Source organism: Anas acuta, chromosome 7, assembly GCF_963932015.1.
Source record: "Anas acuta chromosome 7, bAnaAcu1.1, whole genome shotgun sequence".
NCBI lineage: Eukaryota > Metazoa > Chordata > Aves > Anseriformes > Anatidae > Anas > Anas acuta.
This window is the reverse complement of record NC_088985.1, coordinates 23,365,345-23,379,148: the sequence shown is the minus strand read 5'-3', so window position 1 is coordinate 23,379,148 and position 13,804 is coordinate 23,365,345. Positions and strand designations below refer to the sequence as shown.

General features: G+C 32.6%; 1 protein-coding gene across 8 annotated transcripts in view; it reads left to right on the top strand.

Moving 5' to 3' along the window:
• ADGRA1 (adhesion G protein-coupled receptor A1) overlaps nt 1–13,804 on the top strand; it is a 277,097-nt gene that overhangs the window by 165,630 nt on the left and 97,663 nt on the right. The window contains exon 2 of one of the 8 annotated variants that reach the window (XM_068688182.1): nt 11,055–11,137. The exons of the other annotated variants lie outside the window; for them this stretch is intronic. Coding sequence (XP_068544283.1) covers nt 11,078–11,137 — 60 coding nt within the window. The 5' untranslated portion in view covers nt 11,055–11,077. The remainder of the gene's footprint in view (nt 1–11,054; nt 11,138–13,804) is intronic. 8 annotated transcript variants of the gene reach the window in all.

Below are 13,804 nucleotides of genomic sequence, written 5' to 3'. Positions count from 1 at the left end.
ATTGTTTTGTGACTTTCCAATGTCCAGCTGTATGTGATAACTGGGGGAAGGAGCCAATGTCACAAGTGTGAGAGATGTTTGTGTTGGAGGATTCAAACCCTGCATGTGATATTAAGGTGCTCACTGAGAGATAATCCAAAATTTCACTTTTTAATAGTGAAAGCAGTGGCCTGAACTTCAATTAACAATCTGGTGATTTATTAAAGGCAAATAAAACAGTTTCTGAGGTCACATATCAAATATTTTCAGTTTGTTTCTTTTTTCCCTAATTTACTGGTAGAGTCTCTTCCATTGACTGTTATTATTCTGTGGAACTTGAGAAATGTTTTGTTTTGTGGTGAATCCAGAAACACATAGCATGTTCTTATTCATTTTGTTAGTTGATTTCAGTCTTAATATAAAAAAAAAAAAAGAAAAAGATACAAAATTCTGTGAAGTAAAACATTGTCTTGCAATAGTTGTTGATGTAATACAGTGGTAGTCACTAAAAACACCTATACAAAGTAATGACGTGAGAATGTATTTTTCTCTTATTTTTAAAAATTGAAGTAAACTTCCATGGTTCTTTCCTGCACGAAATTTTTTCTGTGTCCTGGAGCACACATGCATGTACACCTACATGAAATTATATAGAAAAAATAAATTATGGATTTTTTTTAAGAAAGTCTCATGATTTTGGAGACTGGAGTTTTGGTCTCTCTGTGAATGGAGTTAGCAATGATTATTCTGGAAGGAATAGTGTAAACATTAGTGAACACACAAATGAGATATTATGTATTTATGGTGACTGTAAGCACTCCTATAGCTATTTAACTCATCCATTATCTGAACTTTTGAAATCTTTTTTTTTTTTCATTGGGGAATGAAGTAGGAAAGAGTGAGAGAAGGAGAGTGGAAAACTAGCTAAACTGAAAATCAGTTTGTTGAGATTACAGTTCTCACAAGATCATTCCCTGCTCTATTAAAATGTATGTTGTCAGAGGGTGTGGGAAGAGCAAGATATTTGGTGATGGGAGAGAAGGAGTTGTCTGTTCTGTTGTTTTCTTTACAAAAAAAAAAAAAAAAAAAAAAAACACTTTATGACAAGAAGACTTGTGATATCAGAAGTCTATTTTTTATTCTTGTCTGCCATTTTAGACTGTCATGTGTTACTTACTGGGACAGTAGTCATGCACTCTTACATCATATTTTAAAAGTGTATCTCAAAGACATGTTGTCTCTTGAGTCCATCTCAGTCAGAAATGGATTTTTAAGTAAATGAATGTTGATTCTTGTTCATACTGGGAAATCTTCCTCTGTATAGTTGGCCTATATTAAGAAGAGGTTGTACAGTAGTCAAATTGTTGTTCAACATATCTGTACTTTTCAGGTCTGCATGTATTATGATCATGGAATAACTACCTGACTGTAAGTTATAAAAATCACATCTTTAAAATTCTGTATTCCTACATAGAATTAACTCATTAGTCTAAATTATTTTTTTCTCCCAAACTGTCAATGAAAGAACTTGCAGGTGTTAATTGAGTTTCCAAATCATCATTGAAGGAATTTACTGGTTTTAATGTTGTATTAGTTTTTTGTTTGCTTGTTTGTTTGTTTTTTGAAGCACTTATGCTCTGTTTTAGAGAGAAAGGAATTCTAAATAGATATTCATTATATGCCTAGACACAGACAGTCATTCTAAGTGAAGTTAATTTGCTTCACTATCTCTTCTAAGGAATGAAACTCATCTTCAGCTTTGCTTTGATTCTGAGGGAACTTCATGACAGAATACAGACAATTAGATTTCTTTAATCAACTTGAAGTTAAATTCCCCCTCGAAGAGTTATATCAATTAATTAGATACATATTTAGCACATTTTTGTTCTGTGCTGGTTCAAAATTTATTCCTTTGACATCTCAGAGTTAGTTAATTTGTAATTATTTGCAGCTTACAGATGGGATAACTGGTAGCTGATTTTGTAATTCGGTCATCTTGGTTTATCTTTAGCCAACTTGGTCGTATGAGTGCATGACAAGTGTATTAAATACAATTTAGAACATGGAATAAACTGATGATAGTTAAGTTTTAGGCCATTGAAATGATACAGCTTTTAATGGCGTTTTCATTTCTCCATTCTGAATATTGAAATTAAAATGTCTTTGAGTACAGTGTTACCAGATCCACTGAAGCTCAACAATTTGTGTGTTTAAAGAAATTTTTCTTCTTTACTCTTGGAAAGTGAGTTAAATGTTTGGGCTTGAAGTATTCAATATTGATAAGACTAAAATATAACTATTTATTGAATGCATCTGCTGCTGCATTGGTTTCATAATACATTATTTGGAAAGAGAGAATGTGTTGTTCTGATTGGTTGTGCTGACATAAAGAAAAATAGTAACCATATTTCTCAGCATTTTACTATCCCGCTGAAAATTAATTCCCTCTTTTAAATACATATTCCAAATATGAAGGTAACCTAAAAATGTTCCTTTATAAAAGTATGCACATAGAGTTCAAATCTAGTTCTGACTAACACTCTGTTAGTATCTTGCCTTAGGGATCTATTTGCCATTGCTTTTTCCTTGGTTTACAGCCAAGGGAGCCACCATACAGCAATCATTTATTTCCCCCATGATCCTCTATGCAGCAGACTTCGTTCAACAGGACTCCCATTCTTTCTTCTCTCTTGCTACAGCCTGCTTGAAGAGAAAATAAAAGAATTCCTAGAAGAATGGGATTTCTTGTTCCTGTTGAGATTCAAAATAATGACTTGGGTTCAGTTCCAAATTAAGAAGAACATAGTTTTAAATAACTCTTAGTCCAGATTTTATATTACTTTCTTCCATTGGTATCACAAAGAGTTATTCAAAAGCAATTAAAAGGATAATAATCACAAGTTACTTGTGATAACCAAAACAATACAGTATTCCAGAAAGAAACTTGAAGGTAATGTTCTTTCAAATGTTAGTGTAAAGTGTTGAATTAAGGGTATAAGAGCCATAAAGGGTCAGGCAAAAGCCCAGTCTGGCCTGGTTTCCTGCCTCTAGTAGGAGTCTAGTGGGGTTGATGCTTAGGTGAAAAGACATAAAGCAGGGGAATCATATGGTTGTAGTTCTCTTTGTATATTTGCAATTGTATGGCTTATGGGCTTCCTAAAGAGACTGTATCCAGAAGATCATCAATAGAGGAAGCTGGTTCCTTCTTTGCAGAAAAAATGCTCTGAAGTTTTGAGACATCTTAATGGATTTGGTCTTACTGTACCACACGGTTTTGATGTATTCACTAAATTGTATTATTTGTGTTCTAAGATGTTGATACGGTAATCTTTCTTAGTGTAGAATAAAAGCTTTAGCACAGGAGTGATGATGGTTGTTTAAAAAGCCAGCATCTGTTAACATTCTCTTTTTGTGTGTGAAAATATATATTCATAGAGTGTCAAACTGCACTCCTAGAGGTTTTCTGTTATTAATCCTTGTATTGGATTTTTCATATATTCTGTGGTTTGTTTTTGTTTTTTAAGGAACAATTGTTTTAGATCAAAACAGGCTGGAGGCTATGAATTATGGATAGACAAGATAACACTGAATTGTATTCCTTTGCTAAATTTAGATTAAAGTCCCTCAGACCACAAGTCTGATGAACCAGAATTGAAAAGCACAATGGCTAATTCAGTATTTACAGGTCATACAGTAGATGTAACAGCTGTGTAGTTAATGCTTCACTGACCAGCATATGCTCTAAAAGAAAAAGTGATCTTAGGACTTGACACTTTAAAAAACAAAACAAAACAAAATTTCTGTGACATTATATTACAGAAAACCTCCTGTATTTCATAAGCTCACTTTGATCAGTACTGTGTAAAGTGTCTTACCAGATTTGAAACTCTTGCTAAATATAGTCTATCAAAGTTGCATATGCAAAGTTGCATATAATTATCAGAATCATTGAAATGAAATTATTTACAGCTACATTGTATTTCTTCAACCTTTATCATTGCACTTGATAGTCATCTACAGAAATGTTGTAGACCATCAAATATTCTATTTAAGTGGTATTGATCACTTAAATGTGTATATTATTAATTTCTACATAAAATAGGGTTCCACATGCATTTCAGACTATTTTGTTAACAGCTCCTGTTCACTGGAACAATGGTTTTCAGTCTCTGTGGACTTTCAATGTACTTGATTGATTTGGCATCTATATCTTAAGCCTTCCTGTCCAGAAATTTCATGTCTTTTTTACGTCTTCATATCTGTAGTAAGTAAATGTGTAATGGGAGTATATGTCAGCATGTATGTACTTAATCTGAAATAAAGTGCATCTTATCCTTAGAGTTTAGCTTAATTCTATCAAATAACAAATCAAATCAAATGTCAGAGTCAATCTGCAGCATTAAGTTTTTCTCTACATTGCAGTTCTTAGAGTTTCTGTAAGGGAGAAACTTTCAAACTGGATCAGAATCACTTAGTACCTTTTGCTATGGTGACTCTTGTGTTGTTTTTTTTTTTTTGTTTGTTTGTTTTGTTTTGCTGCTTGTGGTTTTTAGTTTGTTTATTTGTTTGTTTTGTTTTTAATTTCTATAATATTAGTGTGGACATAAAACGAGCAGGGAATGTTAAAACCTTTTGGTATCTCCAGTAAATACTTAGAAAACCTACAGTGGTACTATTTGGGCCTGATTTACCATTGTATAATCCTAATGGAATCACCACACCAAAAAAAAAAAAAAAAAAAAAAAAAAAAAGTATGTATTAAGCTTGGTTAATGAGCTGTGAATTTCTCAAAATACCTTATCCAGTATGTTAGTATTAGAAATAAACTGATACTATTTTATTTCTTCATTTTTAAGTCTGAAGGATGATTTTCTTAGTATTAGGCTCAAGTTTCCTTTAGTTTATGTCAAACCCAAATCATCAACATTTTAAAATGAATGTAAGATATGCAGTAAGTATTGGGATGCTATAAGAATGAGCTGGCAACTGGTTGCTACTGATGATTATCTGGACATCCTTCATAGATGGTACTGTTTTTATTCAGGTTTATTTTTGGATTGCTCTGTGGTAGACATCCCCAACAATCCTCCTTCTCATAATACACCCTTACCACTAGGAAAAAGTAAGTTATCAATACGTGGCGATCTGTTTTCCAATGTCTTCCAGTTTCAGGAATATGTATTCACTTGGTATACACTACCATATATTTGCTGACTTGTCAGTATCCCTGAATGTGGTAAAATAGGCTGCCATCATAGTTCAGTCCAAATACTTAAATATTTTAGTCATTAATAGCAACTGAGAATAAACCTCCTCTGAAATGAAAGGCATCTTCTGCAAGAGGGCTATGAAAATCAAAAACGAAATATACCTTGTGTAGGCAAAATGTGCAAATGTGTCATGTGTTGTTATATAACCTGAAGAGTCAGGGAGAAGATGTTTATTCAGCTCACTGAACAACTATTGGAGTGAGGTTCACAACTTTAGGACAGTAAATTAAACATCAGTGCAAGGAGGGAACAGACTACAGATTTCACATACAGCCATGATGATGAAAACAAAGAACAAGAAAACATTTCTAGCAGTGTAAGGTATAATTGTAAGAACTCTTTTTCTCATGTTGTTTAATTAATTTTGCTACTATGTTCTTCCATGAAAGCATAACACACTGATTTGCAAAGAACTACTAGAGTTGAATTGGTGGGAGAAAACCTATGCCTATTTCTTCCTCCCTGAGTTTCAGTGCATGCATGTGTATGTTTATATACACACATTTTAAATGCATTGAAAACGATGAAGTTCTGTGTTGCTGAATAGGATATTTCAGAAATAAGTTTGTAGAGGCACTTCACGCATCATTTCTGCATTTCCCATTGTGCTCAGTTTAAGGGCTTTGTCTCCATGCAGACACTGGGGAAAATTAATCTAAATGAATTTTGAAAGTGTTTAAGTGAAACTCTATGCAGGCACCCTTATCCAGAATCAAAGTGGCTTTAATTCAGTTAAGTATAACTGAATTAATTTCAAAATTAATTCATCTAAATTGAACTAAGGCCACTTCAGCTGAAAATGAAAATAATGGGTAAATAGAGTTTATTAATTCACTTGAAATTGAGACTTTTGCTCAAATTGTTCTAACTTTTCTTTATATTCCCTTGCACACATTCTTAAAAAATGCACTCTCTCCATATTTTGTCACAGTTTTTCCTGTGTGGCATAAAAGGTACATCCTATACTAATTTTGCCATGGAGAATGACCTTGTCTTTGTTTAATCTTGAAACAGATGTTTTTGTTCTATCTTTTTTTCGGTTTCATCTTTCTATTGCACTCTGGCTGGGTATTTATTTTTTCTTACACAATGCAGCAAGACTGACTGACTGACCTCTCATTATCCCAATAAGAAATAAAGTACATAATTTTATCTGTGGAACTGCATACTGAAAAATGCTGTACTCTTTTAATTACTTGTCATTAGTAAAGCTCCAAAAGCTATACTATAGCTGAAATGGATTTTTGCAAAATACAATATTCAGAAATCACTGGGAAGGTTTCAGGTCTAAAAACATGCTTAAGCTGATTTGCTTGATAACATCTTTGAGATTTCTTTATCAAGTTTCATACTGTTATATAACAGTACATTTTTAATAATTATTTTACAATTATTAAACAAAAAAATAAATAAAATGAACAAATAGAATTATTACTTTTTGTTTACAGTCTTTTTTTTAAGGTTTTAAAGTAAATAAGCAGATAATGAAGGAAAAATGCAGAGCTGAATGAAGGAAAACTTATCTGTGAGTAGTTTTGGGTAATCAAATTTTCATAAAAAAAATGTTGAAAAATGTAAAAATTTTTGTTGATTTGTTTCAATAAATTTTGTTGATTTGAATATTATTATTTTTAGTCTGAGCAAAATAAAATGCAAATGTAATACTATACAAAATCGTAGGCAGACTGCATATCATCATTATACTTGGCAAATTAAAATGATGTCTGGATGGAAGAAAAAAAGCAGTTTGGCTTTTTTCTTTGTATTAGGTACTTGCTTAGCTTCAAAGAAAATAAAATACCATGCTGTCTGGTGCATCTGATCTTGATTTTCAAAAAACAACCACAACCAAATAAACAAAAGAAAAAAAAAAGGAATTCAGGAAGCCTACATAATACTTAGTATCAATACTGTTTTTTTTTTCTTTGTTTTAATACAATATAAAACATAATTTATATTGTTACGAACAAAAAAATCTTGTCATAAGTTCCATTTCACAGGTTACCCAACTGACAAAGGTCAATATAAGATTACTGACAAAACTTTTAAAATGTTGACAATATATAAATTGAGTATTACAAAGAGTGAACTGTGAGAGGAAGAATCAAATTAGTTCTGAACGCAGCAATATCTTTATTAGCATTCTACTAAGCAATGTATGTCTGCTTTTAAAATTGTACACACACTTGCTAATGAATGTAAAATATATGAAGGTGTAAGTTTTAACTGGTTTTGTCAAGAGCTTTGAAAGCAGATTGCTGAGATAAAAACTACTGCTACTTAGAGGACACAAGGGAAATTTCCTGCTTCAAGAGGATGAGTCCATTTTACCTCTGGTAAATATATGGTAAACTTGGAGTAATGGAGATACTACCTAATTTTTCTTGACAAGTAACATACATCATTTTTGGGGTGGGAGGAGGAGGATTTTATTAGCTGTCTATGTTATAAGATAATGCTTTGTCAAAAAATTAAGCATTGTTTTACAAGACTTCTGAAAGTAGTTTCAAGTTAAAACCTGGCTTTTAATGAATAGCAAAGATTCCTGGTATTTTCAGGGGAATAGGATGTTTTTTCATCCTGTTTTTTCAAGCCCAGAGGATTAAATAATTCTTTGAGAGAAGCATATTATAATCTCCATCTAACAAAATAGTTGGAGGTTTTTACTGATACTGCTGCAGCAAATTTACATAAAGGGTGACCTGTGGTCTCAGTATTGAGAGTTTTATATTATGAGTTAAAATACGAATTCAAGGTTTTGTATACCAGTAATAAATACAGCTAACCTGAATTTCACAGGAAGGACTCTACTAGGTAGAAAGCAAGCATCATGAATTTTGACAGACCTCAAAATTCTAACGATCAAAGAAAACTATTGTGAACTTTATCCTTAATATCTTTCATCAGTTCTCATTTTGGGAAGCTCTATTCCTTCTTTCCATGATCTTTCAACAGCACTACCAAGAAAGTAATAACATAAGATTTTGAAATGGCACAGCTATAGTAAATTCTTCAAATTTTATTGAAATCTTTGCAGCAAATTTGGAAAGTCAAAATATTACCCTTATATATTAAAGGGTATATATATTTAAATGTTAAAAAGCAGCCATCAGTTCGCAAAACCGTAGAATGATTTGGGTTGAAAAGGACCTCAAAGACCAGTTCCAACCTGTTCCAACACCTTCCACTAGACCAGCCTGCGCAAAGCCCTGTCCAACCTGGCCCTATCACTTCTATGCATAGGGCACCCACAACTTCTCTTCTCAAATTACTGGATTTGCTCTAGAATCTTTTTACTTAGTAAATTATTTTTTTTTAGAATTTAATCACGTACAATATAAAGCATGAAAAAATAGCTCAGCAAATATTCTATTAACTTTTCATAAATGCCCAAGTTACAAAAACTATTACTACTAAAATAATAGAAGATGGATGAAACTTTACTCATTATATATCATTTTTTTAATAGCAACATACTTCAGTCTTAATTATTTAAATCAATCAAAATGAATGCATAATTTTAGTAAAGTGGGACAAAAATGCATTCATAGTGCATTTACTCTGCAATGAATTTACTAGAAAATTATTGTAGAAACCCTCCAAACTTGCTAACAAGAACTTGCTAACAGTGTAGTTGTGGTAAAATCAGTATTTGCTTATCTTTCTGCTTTTCTGTGACAAAGGTTAGTTCATATCAGACTAATAACTTTCAATTGCCAGATGTTCATGTGAGTCAGACAAAGATAAATATTAAACCTTTTATTTTCCTGATTAGTGCTAATGTGCGGGGGAAAATGACTCACTACCAACACTATAAATCCTTTTCCTGGAAGGACTGAGATTAAGGAAGGTGTGCCCACTACTGCTTGCTATTGGTTTGTTTACATTGTTGACATTAGCATAGGGAGCAAACAATAACTCTATGCTGGTGCTTTCTGCTTCACTTATCACTGCAGGATGTAGAAAATAGAGCTCTGTTGCATCATTCATCTTTTTAGAACTACTGGCCTGACTTTTTCTTCTTTTTCTGAAACATTCAATAGACCAAATTTAGGTGAAGAAGCTAGAATAATTATTTACTTGGTGTGCATTTTGTGCTGACGTTATCAGGATCAAAGAGATTTAATATCAGTAAGGCAAAGTGATGGGCAAAATCATGTTACATAGTAAGATAGAACCTCTCAAAGTCTTAATATTATTAATTATTATCAGCAAATAAAAAAAAAAAAAAGTAAGCCTTAGATATCCAGTTTTATAAGCAGTGTGACATTTATCACTGCCTTTTGTTTCTAGAAGTATCTGCTTTCCTGTACTGAAAATCCATCGGACTCAGGTGTGAGCAGGCATTATTATGAAATCATATACATCTAAGATGGTTTCATCTTGACTAATGTCAGATAGCTGCTTTCAAGACTTATAAGAAAATTAGCCAGTACTAACAGAAAATAGGAGCAGAAAGTGTTAAAATATGCTTCTAGTTGTTAGCCTATAAATGATACATTAGAAGTGCAAGTTTCAAAAGTGGTGAATAATGGCTGTGCAAGTGAAATTGAAGTCTGTTCCCAGGGGGAGAAAAGAAAAAAAAAAAAAAAACAAAACTATATTGATATAAATATCTTCCTTTCTGTTGCAGTTAGCATAGTTTTGATGAGAAATGTTTGCCCAATAAAAATTATAGTAAGCCCTACCTACTTTGAGGGTGACCAGCTTGCAGTCTCAGAGAACAGGAACTTTTACTGCTGCGCTTTCTTCCACAATTTAAGATTACTTCCTTGTCTTTTGGAAAGCTCAAAACACACTTTTCCTTTTTTAATGCTTCATGATTTATCATACTAAATCAAAAAGTCATTGAGAAACATACCTGGACAAGGAAAGGATGAACCAGCAATTACTTGCCTTATCTGCTTGAAGATATACAATTTTCAAATTCTGTCTTAGGAATCATTGGAAAAAAAATAAATAAGTAGTCCCTTTTATCAAAATACATTGGATGGACTGAAAGTACCATAAAGTGACATAACTTTGAGGGACTTTTTTTTTTTTTTTAATGTTTACGTTCAGATGCAATTTTTTTCTTATCATCTCATGGCAAAATCTATGTGCTTGTCAAAATGAGAGGTTTAGTCTCCCTCCACAAGAAACAGATTTGTAGATGTTACTAGTGAAAATGAGGGATGCATGGACTGAAAATGGCGTAAAGTCTGCCTACGGGTATATTGCAGGGGAAAGCAGTGAAAACAATCTACATTTGTAGTATGATTTAGATTTTTTATTACAGAACATATGTACATATATATGTGTGCACAAGAGAGATTCTTGGAGAAAAGCCTTTTCCTAAACCTTATTAGTTTTGTGCCCTGTGGTTCTAATACTGAACTCCAGTGACCTCGCTAGGCACGTTGCATTCCTTTTCAGTATTTTAGGACCTTATTTTAGGAAGGAGCAAGAAGTGCTGAAGTACTCTAGATCTTCTGGATCATCTGCTTTTGGTCAATAGAATAAATTATACAATAAAAGTTTACCTTAATTTCATTTATCCGAACTTCATCAAAGCTTCATTCTAGTCTTTTAAAATATAATCAGCCTTTTTGACAGGGCCTAGGTTGTGGATGGTGGTTTGGTGTATTTTTTGTTGTTTGGTTAGTTTGTTTTGTCATGGACACTCCATCATCAGTTTCAGTCTGTTCTCTTCCTTTCATGGTTGAATTTCAGTATTATCTATCCTACTTGTTAACAGGTCAGATTTTTCACCAGTTTTGAAATAAACAATTGGATACTTTCATTTTGATGTTTAATGTCTTCCAGAACGGTGTAGATAATCTTTCTTGATGGTGAACCCATTTGGGCTCGTGTGCCACCTTTGTAACACTTCTAAGGCCATCACTGGGGTGAGTCTTCCAATGCTTTAATTTTGTTTTCTGACTGATTCTTCTTGCTGCTCTCAAAGCCACATTATAGAATAGCTTCCTTCAAAAGGCAACTTCTTTCCACACTTCTTTAGCTCTATAGAAGTAGCAGAGATTCTTACTCTTCCACTGTTTCTTGGTTTGTTTGTGGTGTTAGCCCAAAATTTTATGGAGGGGACTGATGAATCTCCTCTCAGACTCCCTCTTTCTTACCCTGTATTCCACTGACCAGAAGTCATCTTCCTCGCTTATGAAATTTTGTGAATTTCAAGGTGTTGCACAGCATTTTGGGGAGGAGAGGGGAGGAGTAGAAGAGTCCAGACAATATGATTGTATATACAGCAGGTAGAAGAATTTGTTATCCTAATCTCTTCCTGGTAAAACTGAGTGACAGTCTTTAATAGTAACTGACTTTTCTTCCACCGTTCTATTTCACAAACCAAAGTTTTAATATGCAGGTTGTTTGCTTGCCTTTCAGTAGAAATGGAAGAATGTACTAAAGAGAATTTATTTCAGTCTCTATCATTTAGAAGCAAAACTGGGTAAATGTTGTTGATTTTTATTACTGAAAATGATGTCATCAGAGTATTGCGATGAGTCTATATTTTCTAAAAAGGGCTGATTTTTGATGAGTCACTCATGCATTTTCTGTCATTAGTGACCTGTCAGAAACCTCTGAACTGAATTGCTCTCTACTTTTAATCATCAAACTGTAGTTGAATTTTTCCAGTCTCCCATAATTTCCTCAGGTTAGAATGATTTGAAAGGAATTCTGTTTGCCTGTAATCATCTGTGCTACTATTTGAAAGAAATTGAAGTTTTATGTTGTTACATTTCAACTGCAGAAATGTTTGTCACAAAGTAATAGAAATTGAAATCATTTGTATATGTAAAGAACAACTGACAGAGCCTATGGGCAAGCTCCTAGATATTATTCATTTCCCACCACTGTCACTAAAATTCTTGAATTCTGACCTAAAGACTGAAATGGTGGTTTATTTTTTTTTTTTCAAATCCTTTTAATCCTTGTTTTTTGTTTTTGTTTTCTGCAAGAATGGTGGTATGGTTGCCAGATGTAATTTGGGTAATGTTTTAGTTCTGTGTGGACAAATAAACAGTAAGATTTATATAAATACATGCAAGGAAAACATGTAAGTGATTTTATGTGGAACATAGGTTGAACAGGCTAGGTGATTAAGATGCTTGGTTTCTGCTACTATCTAGATTCAGTCTGATATTAAAAATATGAAAATTACTGAATAATTAAATTTCTGGCAGACAGAAAGAGACAAATTCTTTCCTGAACTTCTGCACCCCTGTTAAGGCAGTGATTTGCAAGAATAGCTGCTTACACTCTGAAAGCCCATTTTTAATTGTAGTTATGATCTCTAGAAATAGTGTTTTAAAGGTCAAAGTACACTGGTTTACAAAACTTAAATTAATGCCAAATTTATATATTTTCAGATTACCAGTTTTGATATTTTTATTTAATATCTGAAATTACTTTCAGCTACATTGAATTTTTTTTTCATATAACATAGCAGTGACTGTCTTTTTTCCAAACAACTTATATTTTTGTTACATTAAGCTTGTTTCCATAACATTATACAACTTGAAGAATTTCAGTAGAATATAGCTCACTTTTGTGGTGAGAACATAACCACTAAGAAATAATCCTTCACACAGGCTTGCTTTTTTTTTTTTGTATTTTATTAAAAATCTAACTGGTAGGTAAAACAGGAAGGTAATGTACAAATTCCTCTTATAAGGCTAAGCAGTTTGCAGTAATTAAATATTCCTGTGCTTGTCCTCCTACTGAACTTAATGAAATAATATACTGCAATTAATTTAAGTCTTTAATGTTTGTCGTCTTACTTGATGCTCTGGTCATTAATTGTTTTGAATTATTTATCAAGAAAATCTGGCCAAAGAGGGCGAATATTTTCTTCTTTCGTTGGCACTTGTAAATCTTGATGCCTCTTATGAAAATAACTATCTTCGGGGATCTGATCTTGGTTACAGAGATAAAAATCTAAACCTTTTTAATGTATGTTATGAAAAAGCACTTAGAAAAATACTATTCAGGAATGCTGTTTTTTGTTTGTATTTTTCCCTAGAGAAATGATCTTCTCAAGACTTTAATCAGAAATCAGACCTCTCAAAACACCAGAATTTCTTTTGTTTCTGACTTTTGACTCCTGATTACCAACTTATTTGTCTGTAGTTAATTCCCTAAAGGTTGAGACCATCTGGTCTTTCAGTTTATTTAACTTTTTCTCAATTTTTGTGAGCCTTCAATTAAAACTGTCAGGCTCAAAGTTTATAACCATGATGATTTCTCAGACACCATTAATTTTAATGTTTCAAGAATCTGTCCCATTTTTGCTTTTACTCTTATCTCCCACAGGAGTAAGAGCTTGCTTTCTTGTAGAATGTGCTTTAAAAGTGAATTAAAATTAAATCAGATAATTGAGGGGAAAAGTCATTGAGTCGCGATCTAAATCTTTATAATTTATTTTAAATTCTCATATATCAAATAGCTGTTTATGCATTTTTCTTGCTTTCATTTAACCTTCCATTAAACATAGAAATCATTGAATTTTGCCAATGGGCAAACTGCCTGTAATGTTCATAGTGATTATACATAGT